The following is a 17,793-nucleotide window of genomic DNA, read 5'->3' as shown; positions in this document are numbered from 1 at the left end:
TGAGGACGACATCAGCAGCCACATAGACACCCCCACTGCCACCCCCCCCCCTCCTGAAGGTTGTGTCTGTGCTGCATTTCCTTGGCACTGGCACCTATCAACACACGGTCGGTGAGCTGCATGGCATATCACAACCCTGTTTCTCGAAAATCCTGGTACAGGTACTGGATGCCCTTTTTGGCGCCATGTGTCGGAACACATAGCCCTACCCCATACCCTCCCCGAGGTCATTGCCACAAAGTTGGCCTTCCATGCCATAGCAGGCATGCCAAATTGCATAGGTGCACTTGACTGCACCCACATTGAGCTGAAAGTACCACGTGCTATTGAGATGGTGTTCCGCAATAAGAAACAGTATCACTCACTGAATGTACAGATGGTATGTGATGCCACGCTACTGATTACACACTGCTGCGCACGTTTCCCAGGCTCAACCCATGACTCAATGGTACTGCGGAATTCCACGTTGCCACGGTACATGGAACGCTATGCCGGACAAAGCACATGGCTATTGGGTGAGTACAGCTGACAATGCTCTGACCCTGTTGAAGCATTATATATGTGTCCAGGCGAATGAGCAATGTTAGTGTGCCGCTGGACCGCACATGCATCACCCCCCCCTCCCATCTACCAAATAGACAGCGGATACCAAACATCACAAAGGAAGACATGACAGGTCACCACAGTGTGCCTGTACACACCCTGCCAAAGCCCATCCTGTAACTGTCCCATACACCTTGTGCCACTGCAGACACCCACCCACAAATGAAACACTGCCCTCCCAATGCACGAGATGCCTGTAAATGAGACGTCGTGCATTGACTACTTCAGTACAGTGGAGTCACTCTGCCATGTGTGCACATCACTGCACTATGCCATACTCACAATCTAATGTCACCCGCAGGGCACAGTACACATGCACATAAATGTGTAGGCCAATATCCAGTTGGGGACATCCACTGTGATGCCCAATGAACACTTCAAACCACTGCATGGCACATATGCATGAATGAACAATGATACGAGATAGCACAGCATCAGATTAAGACATGATACCACAAACAATGACATGTCCCCCCATCTTCATCCCATGTAGGTGATGCTGGATATGCACTCACGCCATGGATGATGACACCTGTACGGAGACCAAGGAACAGACATGAAGAGGCATACAATAGGGCACATGTCCGCACACGTGGAATGATTGAGAGGACATTCGAACTGCTGAAGGCCCGTTTCCGCTGTCTGAGCAGATCTCGGGGATCACTGCTGTACAGCCCAGTGAAGACGGGTAAAACCACGCTCGTATGTGCCATGCTGCACAATCTGTGCCTGCGCAGGAACATCCCAATGCCCCCAGACGCAGATGAAGAAGATGGGGATGGGATGGCACCACCTCCCCCTGGGGGTGCACTTGATGGCCAAAGAGCACGGGATTAACTGATTCGCATTTACTTTTGAGACACAGCACATTCACAGCAATGCATAGAATGATGACAATAAATGATTAGTTGTACTTCAAATGAAATGATAGATGTCCACACATGTATGTTTTGCTTTCAAATGATGATATATTGATGAATTCACAACAGGGAAGGAGGTGAAATGGTTAGGGAAGCTGTACACCCGAGCCTACCCACCACCCAAACGTACCCACCCCCACCCAGGCCCCAATGTTCAAACACCCAAAACAACCTCCCCCACCACTCAAACGTACCCACCCCCACCCAGGCCACAATGTTCAAACACCCAAAACAACCTCCCCCACCACCCAAACGTACCCACCCCTCACACCCTTCAAGTCCACGTGTGTCCTGCAGTGCCCCACACACATATGATCACTTCTGTGTGCGTTTCTGTGCCTGTGCATCCTTGCCCGAGAGCCCCGTTAGCCGACTTGAGCACCTCCTTGGACTGGCAGTAGTGGAGCTTGATGGGGTGGTGGTATTTGATGGCACAGAATCCGGTATGGATGGCATCCGTGCAAGATTTGCCTGTTGCCCAATCAACATGGCCTCAATGAGCCTGGAGGTGTTGTCGTTACCCTCCCGCACATGGCGTGCCAGGGTGACTATTGTGCTTGCAAAGCGTCCAATAGACCTTGAGAGGCGACACACTGGCGTGCTATAGCACTCCCTCTGCAGCCTAGATTCTTCAAGCTGCCTCTCCACCAGCTGGGTGAGGGTTGCCTGCTGCTCCTCCATACGCTGCATGCGGGAATTCAGCTCTGCCATCGATGGGGTGGGTGACCTCATGGGACTTCTGAGTGCAGTGGGGCTAAACTCCAGCTGATGGAAGGAATCCAGGTCATCAAATGTGGGCGTCTCCCCCTGTGGCCCAGTATCAGAGTGCTTTACCGGGGCACTGTTGTCACTACAGGCCGTCTCTTCTGCAGTGCAGCTGCCTTCTGTGTTGGTTTGGGTGGGCATGGTGGGTTCCCGTGGCACCTGTCTTGCTTCAGGCAGCGTGGAGACGGTGGGGATGTCGGTGGTGGTGGCCGGCACATCTGTTGCAGTTGGTAGTGGGGGCAGGGATGCCGAACTGCTGGCAGCATCCTCTTGTGTGGGGGCAGTGGCTTGGGCATGTGCCGGTGCTGATTGCCTGGCCTGTTGTGCAGTATCACTGTCACTGGATATGGCTGTGGGGACACAGAGGACATGCAATTGGTGTTGTGGTGGTGGCTAATGGGTGCATCACATGCATCATACAGGTTGGTCATTGTATAGTGTTCGTTACATGCATCTGATTGCTGGGGGAATGCATTGTTGTGATATTGGGTGCCATACGGATCTTGATGGGTCCTTTGGGCCAGTCATGCACTGCCTGGGGGGGGTTATTAATGGGTCCTTTGGGCCACTCATGCACTGCCTGGGGGGGGGGGGTTATTAATGGGTCCTTTGGGCCAGTCATGCACTGCCTGGGGGGGGGGTTATTAATGGGTCCTTTGGGCCAGTCATGCACTGCCTGGGGGAGGAGGGGTTATTAATGGGTTCTTTGGGCCAGTCATGCACTGCCTGGGGGGGGGGGGTTATTAATGGGTCCTTTGGGCCATTCATGCACTGCCTGGGGGGGGTTATTAATGGGTCCTTTGGGCCAGTCATGCACTGCCTGGGGGGGGGGTTATTAATGGGTCCTTTGGGCCAGTCATGCACTGCCTGGGGGGGGGGTTATTAATGGGTCCTTTGGGCCAGTCATGCACTGCCCGGGGGGGGGGGTTATTAATGGGTCCTTTGGCACTGTAATGCCATCAACATATTCTCATATGGCATTCATGTTTGACCACTTACCAGCATCTGCAGGTGGGCTCACTCCTGCCTCAGCCTCCCCGATCCCATGAATGCCCTCAAGATGGAGGACACTGCTGCAACGCTCCTCCTACGCTTGCAGCCTCAGTGGGGAAGGGGTCCTCCACCTGTCCCACTGCTGCATTGGCGGTGTGTGGAGATGAGGTTACGAACCCTCAGCCTGAGGTTGTCCCACCGCTTGTGGCAGTCCTTGACGCTCCTCACTGTCACACCCACAGCTGTGCACTTGCGTGCTGCTTCCGCCCACACTTCCTTCCTCCGCTGCTGTGTGGCACGCCGTTGATCGGCACTGAACAGCATCTCTGCATGCTCCACTATGTGCTCCACGAGCACAGTTAGCTCCGCCTCACTGAACCGCTGTTTGCGCTGCCTCTGCGCTGGAATCCTGGCAGACATGCTGGTGGTCCCTTTTGCCTTCTCACAGTATGGAATGTGCTTGTGCTGACTCTGGATGGCAATGGATTGTGCTTTATAAGATGGCCACCTCTCTGTTTCCGGTTTTGGCGATCATGGTATTTCCGGTTCCGTTTCCGTGGCGACAGAGGCGGACACGGGTTTTGCGCTACTTGTGGCAGCGCTATGTCCATTTCCGTGGCTTTTTCCGTGACGGCGGTAACAACGTTTCCGTGTCCATGTGGTTTGCGCGACCGACGGCACATAATCGGACGGTCTTTCCACAACCTTGCGGACACGGAAACTTTATTACCGCCGTCACGGAATCACCGCGATCCGAAGCTGCCAGGTTGTAATGAGGCCCAATGTGTTTTAGATCAACAGAAAGCGAACCATGTTGGGGATCAAGGATGTTCCTATATAGAGATAATATATTCCATTGGAACCAGCCTTTCAGAGAGGCTAGCCCCAATTCATACCTTGAGGCGGATATGGGTGACGAGTCTGGAAGATTTAAGATGGCTCTCCAGATATTATCGTTGATTTTTCCCCACCCACCTGGAATCCTAAATGATTTAACTCAGATCCGTACAGTAGAGTAAGCAAACCTTTCATTTTTATAAACATCAATTAGCGGTGTGATAGAAAACCTACAATACCTGTAGCACACTTTTTTCATCTGCGTCGCAAATTGGTCCGCTTTCCCTTTAACCTTGCTACTAACCGACCTTTACTGAGCCCGGCATCCAGCCCAAAACCTAGGTAAGTAATGCGCTCAGTTGGAGTTAATTTTAACTTATTGATTTTCCGTGTATAGTGATACAATTTTCTAACATTACTGGTAAACCGAATGATATTCGTTTTCCCTTCATTTATAACCAGCTAATTATCGCTTGTGTATTTCCTAATAGCCGTTAGGAGACGTTGAAGGGCAATCTGTGTGTGGTCAAGTAGCACAATGGCATCTGCACAGGTCAACCAGCAGACGGGCAGAGTGTGTATTCTAAGAGTAGCAAACAGAGCCCCAAACAGATTATGCCCCAAGTCAGACAGATATAAATTGAACAGGCAGGGTGCCAAGACAAAGGCTTCCCTTGGACCTCTAAAGTGCCGGAAACTGCTTAGTCAAAGCACCCTGCCTGTCCAATCTTATCTGTCGACAGGTGTCCTCATGCAAACAGATCAGCAGACCAAGCAGATGATCTGGTATATTCCACGCTTTCAACTTTTCCGATAGATGGTTTCTCTTCACTGTGTTAAATGCCTGCGTGAAATCAACTGTCGCAGCGTAAACAGGCAAAGACCCACTACCCCAGGCTTTTTGTTGTATAAAGTTCATATCAAAACCATTTAGGGACGTACGTAAGCCCCTCCGAAAGCCCATGTGATACTGCTGCAGCCGACAGAGCCCAGCCCTCCACCGTCTTTAGAATCAGCTTGGCAAAAACTTAATTATCTCATAATTCTATCGGCCGATAATTGGACAAGTTTACTCGGTCACCTTTTTTGTAGACGAGAATAATAATGGATAATTTCCAGGATGCGGGACAAGATTGTGAGGACAAAATGCTAAAAAAAAGAGGAAATAGCAGATATGCACATAGCACTGCATCCTGCTTAAATATGTAATGACTTGGCCCATTGGGGCCTGGACACGAGAACTCGAGGAGTCCAAAACAGCAAATTCAAGGGACCATGCAACCTTTATTTTCTGCAATAGAACAGTTTTTTGCGGTTGCCCATACAAATTATGGAAATGTGACTCTCAGCATTCTTCTGGGAAAGGATTACATTGCGGGCATCTTGGCTACTGGTTGGTTGAATAAAAATGGCGGGAATTCTTAGTCACAGCTGCCTCCAACATCAGCTTTGCATCATTCTGATACTGTACAAAATGACGCACCCTTAACCAGTTCTTGTATGACTGCTTTAACTTCTTAATTTTCATTGTATAATCCAGATCCACACCTCTGTTTTTAGGCAATAATGTTAGCTCCCGTTTGAGGCCTTTTTTCCTATTCTGTACAACTGAATCATATACATGTTGAATGGGTTCAAGGCCTTTTCTTATTTGACTGTCCTTTATCATTTTCGACCGAGAAACAATCAAAATTAGGCACACAACAGCTGCACTTATGATCCAATGATGAATAAAAAAAAAAATAATCTCACTTGTTTATTAAATCGATTAACATTACTAACTGTCCTGGCCAGCCTAACCCCATGCCCCTACTCTCCGTCCAACAGACTACTTCATATTAATAGTTATAAATGGCAATCAGCAAATTATGATCGCTATGTTCCGTCTCCACGATATTAAAACTCAAACATACATTGAATAAAAGGGGAGAAAATTCCAAATCGCTGATACAAGAGCTTTTAGATTCATTCTTACATGTCGGATTAGCCGGGATATCCCCTGGAATACTACCATTCACAACCCTCATATTCTAATTGTTGAAAAAATCCCTCCATTGTTTTCCTCTCCCAGGATTCCTTGACACTCTGCAATTTCCCAGTTTATCCCCTAACTGCTGATCCTTGATTGATATACAGACTGAGTTTAAGTCCCCAGTCAAAATAGCATTTCGTTCTTCCAGAAGGAAATCCGAACAAGAAATTAGACACATGTTCTAGGAATACTTTCAAATTCGTCATCGCTGTATTCCAATGAGGATTTAGCAGCAATAGAGGATTGCAACACAGCACTTTTTTAAAAAATATTTTTATCGCTAGCAACCAGAAAGTTTTGTCTGAAATAACCTTGTGTTTTTCAGATAACTAATTTTTGATGGCATTTAATAGGCCTCTAGAAGGAAGACCCCCAACAGTGGTTGACCCCATCTGTTGGATGGCAGTATATCCATCGATGCTAATACTAGAGGTCAGCCAAGTTTCCTTCAAGAAGGTAACAGTATGGGCCGAGAGAATATTCTTAATAGACACATTGGACCCATTAACATAAACTATTATGGCCTGTTGAGTTCCAGCTCACCATAGCCAAGTCGTGCCGTTCTCTCCCCATGCTAAAGGCCCATCTCTCTATCAGATAACCTTCCAAAATTGCTCAGCAATGAATTAAGCAACCAATGCCAATACACGTAGCCCTCAGAGCCATTACTTTGCTTGTAACTTGTACCACCTGACATGTTGGATCCCACTTATTGATGCACTTACCCAGATTAGATTAATCAGAACCCCTATAACATGATGTAAGATAATATCCTATTTGCCGGAGAGAGTCGGCTTCAGGCAACAAGAGTTTCACAACCAATTTAGACAATACAAAAAAAACAGATCAAGGTCCCTAAAAGACAAGAGGTGCAGGCAAGGGATTTCACGCAGAAGCCGCAAACAGTTGGATCGGTTTAGCACCACCTTCCTATCAGTGTGAACCACAAGCTCTAATAAACTTCTGTGGAACCTCCCAAGGTCCATTATCTACATTTACCACTTCACCATGTGTAAATCTATGGTCCGGCCCACTGTTTCACAACAAGTGCATTAAAATCAGTATACTTGTTAGGATGCAGTAATAATCCAACTGCTTTCTGCAACATAGACTGCACCACCTAAACAGGACTATTGCCAATTAAATCAGCGTTCTGTTTAGGAGGTAGTAAAGAAGCAGTGGATTCCTGGAGCATAAACTGCACCGCCTGAGCAGGCCCTGGCATGGTTTGTGACTCTTGGTTTCTTATAACTCTGGGGCGGATCACCAACTGTGGCTGAGCAGATGTTTTTATGCTAACATGTGAACTTGCCCTAAAGGGTTGGACTGCCAAGCCTCTCCACCCTCCATAGTTGTTTGTTCTAATACATCCGTTCTCAGTAAACTTGAATCAAGTTCCCTCACAGCAGCTGCTGATTCCTCCATTAAGTGTAGGTTCCTTAAATCCAGAGAAGTTACTAGGGGAGGGCTAGAGGGGCTACCTGTAACATAATCTCCCATAATTTTGAAAAATCAGCTGCAACCAAAAGACCTTTTGGTTGCAGCTGATTTTTCAAAATTATGGGAGATTATGTTACAGATAGCGCTAAAATAGAGGAGGTTTACAAGGTCATTGACATCTGGATGCAGAGGCACTGGATGTGTCTCAATAATAGCAAGACAGAACTCATGATCTTTGGATCTCAGCACGTAAGATCCAAGTTAGGAGACCAATGCAGGGAGTTTGTGATAAAAGAAGCCAACATCCCAGTGCTACCACAAGTCAAAACATTAGGGATGATGGTGGAAGCATCAGTGGGTGTTGAAGTCCAAGTAAATTACTAAAAATAACGCACACTACCTGCGCCTGTTGAGAGCCATCAGACCATACATTAGCGAAGTAAACTCTGCAAACATCGCAAGAGCGATCATATTGCCCCGCGAGTATTACGGCAATGCGCTGCTAATAGGTGCTTCCAAGAGAGAGTTACAAAGATGCCAGGTCATGCAGAATGATGCCGTTCGTATCGTTAAGAAAGCCAAATATGGAGAACACATATCGGCAGCAAGGAAAGATATTCATTGGCTTAGAATTGAAGAGAGAGTCAGTTTTAAGGCCATGACGATTGTTCATAGATGCCTATATGGTGAGGCGCCAAGCTATTTTAATGAGACATTCTCGCTCTACACACCTAAGAGAAACCTTAGGTCAGCCGACGTAGGCTTCCTGGCAATCCCAAAGGTTAGACGGGCAGCAGGTGGAGGCAGAGCTTTCCCGGTCAGAGCAGCCAAGTTTTGGAATGGCCTCCCAGGGAACCTAAGACTGGAAGGAAATTACAGCAATTTCAGGAAATTACTGAAAACTCACTTATTCCAGTAACCCCCTGGTAATCCAGGGCGTTTCTCTAGGCACATTTACGGCCAACCTAGACCTCCTCTCCCTCTTTTCGGTTTCTCCTTTTCCATGCAAATCCTTTCATCAGGATCTCTCCGCACCCTGATGCCTGCGGGCTGTTGGCGCGTTACAAGCACATAGAAATAGAAATAGCCCCAGATCGAAGCTCAGGGGCCACAACCAAAAGGCTAGCTAGCCCCGACAGTCCAGGCATTAGCGTAGTCCTGGATCTTTTCCAGACAATAGCAACACCCCTGCTTGAATATTTTCTTGAACTATGTGTGTTCGATTTCACTTTCTGGTCATATTTTGATTTCTTTGTTGCATTACAGGAAATTGGTGTGTGGGGGAATTAGGCGTCAGGACCACTTTAGCAACACTCATTTCATAGTTAGATGAAGCAACAGACAGAACTATAGGACCAGGGCCAGAGTTGGATGTCAAAGTTGAGCCAATACCCATCCGGTCTGCCTTCCCCAATTGAGCAAGAATTCTAATGTTTCTAAAGTCATTTGGGTTTCACTGAATTGGATTATATGATATGATATGACATTTATAACGTGCCGGTACACAAGTGTTTCAAAGCATGACGAGGCAAGGGAGGGGGAACAGAGGGAAGACAGAGACAACGATCTTACTAGGCCAGGTGAGAGTGAGATCTCGCAAGTGCAGGGAAGGGGAGAAAGGAAAAGTGCAGGTAAAGGGAGGGGGCAGTGCAATACATAGGATCAACAGTAAAAAAAAAATAGAATAAATAAAAACAGTAGGTAAAAGTGCAGCCAGCTAGTGGCAAGTGCATGGGTAAGTGCAGACATCAAGTGTCAAGAGCTGGTGGGGACTGTAGAGATACAGAAACAGCCCCCAAGTGCAGGGGTTGCCGGGAGGCAGTGCATGTCTGTAGCTGGCGGGGGAGGGTACCTGGGCCCGAGATCAGAGGGTAGCCAGGTGACCAATGCAGTTTCAGTCAGTTCAGCAGGGGACAGGAGGAAAGAAAGCAGAAGCAAATTGGAAGGTCTTGAGGTTCCTCCGGAACCAGAGATGGTTCTCCTCAAGTTTCAGGGAGGCAGGGAGGCTGTTCCAGAGGGAGGCCCCAGCCGAAGAAAGCGATCTACCACCAACTCGTTGCTTGGAGAAGCGCCTGTCCCTGAGTGAGTTGGAGGCGGATGAGCGAAGAGCTCGAGAAGGAAGATATTTAGGAAGAGAAAGTTGGAGGCATTAAGGGCCCCAGACCCCTGCAGGCCTTGTGGACAATGCAGAGGGTTTTGAACTTAATCCTTGCAGCAGTGCAGAGATTTCAGTCCTGGAGAGATACGATCCCTGGGCTTGAGGCCAGGGATAAGTCTTGCAGTCCTGTTATGGATGAGTTGCAGAGGGCAGAGAGTAGAAGCAGGCAGATTTATAAAGAGGGTGTTTCAGTAGTCCAGCCTAGAGAGAACCAGAGCTCTGGAGACAGTGAGCTTCTGGGGAAAGGAGAGGAAAGGAAGAATACCTGAATACCTCTAAGGAGGTACAGCTGGTAGTGTGACTTCTTAGAGACGTCAGAGATGTGAGGAGAGAGTGGAGTCGAAGATGACCCGCAGGTTTTTAGCCTCACAGGTGGGAGAAGGAAGAGGGCCAAGAGAGGCCGGTCAGAGAGCGACACGAAAGGAGGGAGCAGGTGTGCCGATGAGGAGAATCTGTCTTACTGGCATTAAGGCAGAGATAATTTGTGGCACACCACTCCTGGATAGCAGACAGACAGACCGTCGGAAATGAGAGAAGGAGAAGAGGTGGTGGAAGGGAGCCTGAGAATAAGTCAAGTGTTGTCCGCATAGCACTGAAAGTTGGGGCAGAGAGCGGCAATGCGGTGGGCAAGAAGTGCCAGGTATTGGTTGAAAAACCAGGGAGAGAGGTTAGACCCCTGCAGAACACCACAAGTAGAGATAGAGATAGTGCAGAGGTAGGACCCAAGTTGGACCTGGGAGGGTCGATCGGAGAGGAAAGAGGTCAGCCAATCCAGGGCCTGATCAGTGATCATCTTGGGAGGATAGCTCGGGGGTAACATGCTCGCCTTAGAAGCAAGATGACACGGAGCAACACAGGTTCGATCCCCGGGTCCGTTCTTAGAAACCTGTGGGTATTAAGTGCGTTATAACTAACCTATCATATATACCCAGGTTTTCACGGAGACGGTTGAGCAGGATGGTACGGTTGACTGTGTCAAAGGCAGAAGAGAGATCAAGTAAGATGAGGGCACAAAGAGTATTGGAGTCAAGGTTGGAGAGCAGGTCTTTACGGATGTTCAGGAGAGCAGTTTCTGTGCTTCTGGCAGCTCTGAAGCCAGACTGATGGGCTGCCAGTTCATTTTGAATATTATCATATAATGATACGAATGAACTAATCACCATGTTTAAGGCTGAGAGAGAGGGGGCATTCCATTTTATGTTGTTATCCAGATCACACAGAGTATGAAGAAGGCCTTGTTAGTTTGCTGGAGACCCCATAAATGTTAGAACGCTGTTGGCCATGGAGCGGTGCTCTGTAATAAAAGACGACATGTCTTCCAAATATAATCAAGTGATAGGGCTGTGATTAGCTCTCCCACGACCCGGCAAACTGTCCGATCGAGATTTCCCCAGTTGATTCGCAGATAGGTCATGTTCTAAGATGCTGCCGTCACTAATGAAATTGCTTTCCCCATTTGAAGGTAGCCGGGATTTCCTACTGGGACGCACTTCAGTACTGGAACCTGCCACAGCATAAAAGTCCATCATTTCTTTTTGTACAGGCAATTGTTGGTTACATTTCTCAACAGGAGAAGATGGAGGGGCCCTGCCCCTCCTCCCCTACCAAAGACTGTAACAGTTGTTTGTCAACCAAAGGTTGGGCCTCTTAACTCTAATCATGGTAAAGCAGGCTCAATAATACCAGCTGGTAATGTTCCAGGGTCAATAGGAACCATTGAATGAGCCGATGGTCTAGGTATGGCACCAGAAAACCCTTCCTCTGCCACCCCAGTCTCCTCCCTTCTGTACAATAGTCGTAAGTCAAGCCCTCAGGTACCGGCTTGCTCCTTAGCTCATAAATCACACAGAAGCCAATAAGTTTGCTGTAAAAGCCTTATTTCACGGTGTACACTAGACAGACGTAATATGGTAAAAGAAACACTGTGCACCTGGTAGGCAGGCAATTCCAACTTGCCTTCTTGTGCTTCGAGAAGATCTCCTAGACTCTGGGCCTCAGACAAACTGCTTCACGGTATAGATGCATCTACAGTGCCACCCCTAACCCCCATGCACACAATCACTGCTCTAAAACAAACAGAAGGTCATGTCAGAACTCTGTCCAAGGTGTGTTTTAATGCACTGCTGTTACATTCATACTTCCTATGTTCATCACCTTCCTAGTCAGACCGGCACACCGGGGCATTCTCCCTCGCCCCTCTATATGCCATACCACTGCAGATCCCTAACCACAGGCAGGACACACACGGCACAAAGCAATATGCTCTTGCACAGAAAACCCAAGCTGGGAGGCAAAAGGCTAGAGGAATGAACCTCACAACGTATACACTATGTCCTCTACTGATCGTCAAGCCGCACCACTCTCGAGTTGGCTGCTTCAGGCAATCTCAGGACAGACACTAAAAAGCTTCACTAATTATGACTGATATCAGATCATGGGCCAGAGTTGAAGAGGCTCTAAAGGAGCCACACATGGGGGCCAGTGGTGCCCAGAACTAATCTGGATCAAATCTACATGTTGCTATGGTTATCCCGTTCTCATGGTCCCTCCTTTAACCAACTGAATCCAATCTTGTGTGTTTTGAGATGTTAATTCTCCGGCACATGCAATGTTGAAAACACGTGATTTGGGTGGCCACTATGCACCATCTATCGTCAGTGCCATCAATTGAAACCACTGGTCTTGGACAGAGGATTGGGACAGGTTGCTCTCCCACCAGTCCTATGTTGTGTAGACTGGGACGTCTAAAGGTTGTGTTTTTTTGTTTTATAGATGCGAGTGCTCTACCACCTACCTAATCTGCTCACAGGACGTCCCCCGATGCATGGTGGTTCTGCAGGTGGTTCACACCAACAGAGCAGTAGAGTTTGGAGAAAGTATTGGGCAAAATCTATTGACAAGTTTGTGCAGAACGCAGCTACTCCTGCCCCTTTTGGCAATGGAGCCATTGCTTGAAATCAAAGGAACAGGCTTGGAGAATATAAGAAATGTGGACAAGATCCTAGGAACACCGAGATGTGGATGAACCGAAACTTAGGTCATGCTCTTTCAACTATTTGGAGGGTCCATGTATGAATTAAGAGCTCCTGATGCAGTAAATGATGCTAAGTCAGGCCTAGCTATTGGAGAGGGGTAACCAATGAAACTGCTAGAGTTGCCACAGAATGGCTTTTTCGGTCCCTGAAAAAGACAGTGTGTGCTGCGCTTGCGCTTACTCTCCATCATTTGAACCCTGTAGGGTTCCTCCCCTTGGCTTACCTGAGCAGGAGGATGCAAGTGGCTACCAGGGTGTAGGCCAAGAGAGTTCCAATCGACATCATGTCAACCAGGGCTTTCAGGTCAAACAGAAAAGCCATCACAGCTGCAAAAAGGAAAGAGAAACATGACCTCCAGTTAATGCTACTTCTGCTCTTGTGCAGGCCATCAGCCTTAGCTATACGGAGTTGACCTCCAAATAGTCAATGAGATTTACTCTTTACTGCAGGAGAGACGAATCTTGATTCCGAGAGTTGAAGTCTGACGGTGGTGTTTGGTGGGAGCGGTTAGTTGTACCATTTACAATAAAGATGTACTAGTATTTGGCTTAGATTTTTTTGTCTAGGCTGCATGCACCGCTGTGAATCATCTTAATATATAACCTATGCAATTTGTTTTATGATATGTAGATCTATTGCATCTGGATAACGTCTCTAATGACCACTCGTAATGGTTGTCGTAGGGTGGGTGGGGGTATTTTTTCTTGTTCTTATTGAGGTTTGCAATGTTTTGAGCTGTGGGTCGATTGCCACACGCCAGAACGCAGTGACCCCTGGAATGCTTGCATTTTGTGGAACCAATTCACAAGTTTCCTGTGTGTGACTGTGAACTTAGGTTTTAAAAGTTGTTGCAAACACGGGGTCCTAAAGAACATTATACGTTTGCAGATAAAAGACAACAAAAGCAGCAACACTGACACCCCCCCCCCCTTGGCCTCCCACCCACTGAATCAGTTGGCCTCAGCCCGGCTCTGCAGGGAATTTCTGGAGGTTGTGGGAGGGTAGTTCAGACTGGAGTCCTTTCCTTTACCCGACCCCAGTGCTATGGGCAACACTTTACTGTCCACAGAAGACTCTGCGCACTAACTTTCATACTATGGCATGAACGATCAGACTGCAGCTCCTGCTCTGTGTATAATGGCTAGGGGTAGCTAGGGTACCTATTACCCAAGGGTTGGAATGTCAGCAATTCCGTCCTTCCTTTTTCTGTCGTACATTATGCGAATAGTAGACGCCTCAGCCCTCTTCTCCATGCAAGAGCCATACACGTGGGTGCTCCTGGGTGCTAAGCTGTTCCAGTTTATGGAGGTAATGGAGAGGGAACGCTCGGCTGAGGCTGAAGGGGCATTGCTCTTTCTGTCTCTATACACTACCTGCAGAAAAAGGGAGCCTGGCTCCTAAGGGACAGACTCCGGGGAGTTTTGATATCGTTGGGGTGCAATGGGAAGTAGTTCGGAATGAGCGTGCTTTAAAATAACACAAGGACTTTCCCCACAGGAAGCAGATGCTTGGAGATTGACTCAGTGGTTTCACAAAGGCTACTTGAAAAATCGGGTCTATTGGAGGATATGAGAATTAGGGGTGGGCCAGACATGGAACATCAACTTAACATGTAGGTTATTTCATCTCATCAATGACTTCTTGGGATGAGTGGCCTGATAACACTTAACCCCTCACTCTTAGAAACAATACATCTGGGGGTGGCATGTGGAGGAGTTTTAGTGGCCTTTTGCTGGGCACGGTTTCTTCGGATCCAGGCCAAGTGATGTTGTGCAAAGCTGCGCGCCTACGGCATGGTAGATCTCACATTTTACATCTTAAACTTGTTAAAACGTTGCGAGAGATTAGTGTGCCCACTTTTGTTGTAATACAGTCTCATCTCATTTTTAATTTTAATTTTGCAATATACATTTCCAAAGGATTTATTTCCAAAGGATTTGAATGGTGATTTTTGTGTCGCAGATCCTTTGACATTCATACATATGAAGAGCACTTCCACAGGATCTGTTTTTAAGCTTTTATTCAGAAGGTTATTTAATGATTCAATGTTGGGCGTTTCCAGCCTAACTGGTGTGCGATCTACTGCGGTTAACACAGGATCGTCTTCAGACTTGATTTCATGCTGATTTTCGTGTGAAAAAGGGAAAGACCACTACGCTTTACTGTCTTATTTTTCTTGCTACCGGCTGACCATGTGATGTTGCACTCCAATCCATATATGCACATTATTTGTAGCTGGGCCAATGCAATGAATTACATGTTGCATTTTAAAAACGAGGGAGCAAGCGAGAGAAAAACAAGTTTGGTTGTAGTTTGGGAATTGGAGCAAGCGGGTGACAAAACCAAACACGCACACTTTTTCAGAGCATATTTTTTACTTTACCCCATGTAAGGAACTCATAGTGGCAATGGTAAAGACGGACAGAAGTCATCACAGTTCAGGATGTCTATTAAACAGTAGGCGTTTTTCCAACCTACCTATAATCTAAACCTAAATCTAAGATTCGACCATCAAACAATAATAAGGCAGTCCTAGTGGCGTCTTGTCAAAATAAAAGTGCCAATACTATAAAAATCTATTGCCAAACCTTACGGTAAGTACAAAAAAAGTGTGGCATAATGTTCACAAGAAAGAAGGAAGTGTCCTTAAATAATGGGTCAGGATGCGGTAGTCGGGTCTCCCTTCCCCACGTTTTAAGCACGCGACAAAGGGAAGATTCTGGAGCACATCACACGCTTGAACTTTCCCAGCACGAGCCAACTGTTCTGCTCCCAGCAATCAGGGCCTTCAGCGGTTAAGTCTCTTTTCTACAACAAGTCTCTTGCCGCCGTGGGCCTGATGTATTCAAAATAATAAACAAATGTTCTTTTCTGTTTGTACGTTGGGTGACGCCTTTCAGCAATGGATCCCCCTCTTCCAGGCGCAGATACCTAGAAAGTTCCTCAATGATACCAGAACCTCCGATAGCTATGTTTTCCTTCTTTCGAGGGCCTGACAGGTTCAAAGTATCAGAACAAAGGTTTGACAAAAAGTTCTAGAGCTCTTCTTTGGGTTTATCTGCATGATAGTTCCTCAGCCCTGGGTTCCCCCTCGTCCGGGCTCAGACCCCTCTTGAATATCAGCTTTTCGTTGTTGGGTTCACTCTGGCATGGCATGCAAAGACGTTCCCTCTAGTACTTTACTTTGTTTCATTCACAGGTTGGTGGATGTTGGCTTCACACCCTTGGATCACCCTCTTCCGGGTTTAGATGTGACTCAATTGTTCGCCTCCCTCTATCGGGTTCACTATTGCTTTCAATATAAGTTTCTTGGTGATGTTCGCTAATCTTAATGTCTTTTAATATACTTCATTGTGTACATCCCTCGGCCAGGTTAACTCTTGTCAACACATTGTATACTGGAACTTTAGACTTTACCCACTTTTATCGGCATCCCTCCTTCGGGTTCACTATTGTCAATGTTGTCAATCTTGATTCTGTCATTCAACTCTTACGATGCAGATCTATTTTCCTTACCTTCATAATCGGTCAGTCAAAGTCTTTTGGATTTTACAAGACCCCTGTATGACCACTTTGACCCTATTTTTGCCTTTCCCAAGGCCTTCTCGTTATGGTAGTTTCAAAATTGGGTAATGGCCCAGAGTTTCTTGAGTGAGCACCCAGGTGGTGCCGGACTCCTCGGTTGCTGGTTTTCCCCCTTCTAGCATCAATAGCTCTTTTAGCCTTTCACAGTTCAAATTAGCCATTTGCTAATTTTCGTTAAACACAGTTTGGTTTCTTATCGACTCTCCCCTCGACTCACAGGCTGTGATGTTCTGCTTGGCTTTCTTTCTCTTTGGAATCAAGGTTGGTACTACAGAGACGAGCGTCTCTCCCCAGCTGGGTTATCAAGAAGGGTCTCTTGTATCATTGACATCTGCTGCAACACACGCTGGCTATTGTTTGCGGTCTTACAATTCCTTCTGCAGAGGTTTCACAGGCCTTGGTTGGAAAGGGCAAGGTTGCTTCTCTCCTTGTTGCCCTCACGGTACGCGCCGTCTTTCTGCTCCTCCTGAACTGCCATGCTGAGTTAGGTCTCACGTCGTGTGGTCTGCCTTGATCATATTGTGCTCTTGTGCTCCCTATTTTATCCCTGTGGAGAAGGGAAAGGGCCGTTGGGTATGTGCGGTTCCGGTCAATTGCCTGACTTTGCCTGACTCTGGTGTTGGGACATGTCAGGAAAATGGCTCGAGTGTTAGTCCGTCGTCCTTCGTAATATGCAAAAGTGTTCATGACAGAAAAGGGGGGGCAGTGTTTTGGAATATCCTACGTGGTAGGATGGGGAAAAGGTGTTGAAAGAAGCCGGATACTGCGTCTCACCCGTCGGTGTCCCACTCCCGCTCCCCAAAGACCTCCCCCCCATCCAGGTGATCCTCCCTCACTGGTCCACACCCAGGAACTGGATCCAATAGCTATGGCCGTGTCCTGGCCACCTGGATGACAGACCCCCAGGGATTAGTCAGGTAGACACCTTCAGGTTTCTCACTGCCCCATGTTTGAGTTATAATTTAAGTGAAATGGAAACTTCAATAATCAACAACTTTTGCCTTGAAAATACACCAAGCTGTTGCCTTCCACAGCTAACTGATGTGTTCAGAGCTTAAAGGCAGGGACGTCATTTGGGGTTTGCTAGGGGTCACAACTGCAATCCCTGGAAGCCCCTTTGTGACCTCTGGCACTGCCTCTGCAACCCCTGCGAGAAGGCTTGGATTTAAAAAATAAGTAATTTCTGTTTTAAGTCGATTTGACTTCAAAAAGAAATTATTTCCATTTCGGTTTTCCGTAATGGAAATAGTTTCTTTTAGAACTCGCACAGTGACTTCCAAAATGTAATTATTTCATTTTGAAATCCGATGCCCCTCCACCCCCCAGCACATGGATGGATCTGGCTCCTGTGCTCTGCTGCCCAGGACGGACCTTGCGTGTGACCTGGAGCATGGCAGCCAGAGTCATGCCTGCAGAGGACGGATT

The 17,793-nt window shown here is 47.3% G+C and overlaps 1 protein-coding gene across 1 annotated transcript in view; it reads right to left on the bottom strand.

Moving 5' to 3' along the window:
* Positions 1 to 17,793, bottom strand: part of LOC138447980 (cationic amino acid transporter 2-like) — a 167,335-nt gene that overhangs the window by 63,091 nt on the left and 86,451 nt on the right. Inside the window, exon 7 of the mRNA XM_069604507.1 lies at positions 13,007 to 13,109. Coding sequence (XP_069460608.1) covers positions 13,007 to 13,109 — 103 coding nt within the window. The remainder of the gene's footprint in view (positions 1 to 13,006; positions 13,110 to 17,793) is intronic.

The sequence above is a fragment of the Ambystoma mexicanum genome, chromosome 3q (assembly GCF_040938575.1).
Source record: "Ambystoma mexicanum isolate Mex_15411 chromosome 3q, UKY_AmexF1_1, whole genome shotgun sequence".
Classification (NCBI taxonomy): Eukaryota; Metazoa; Chordata; class Amphibia; order Caudata; family Ambystomatidae; genus Ambystoma; species Ambystoma mexicanum.
This window is presented reverse-complemented; position numbering and strand designations above follow the sequence as displayed.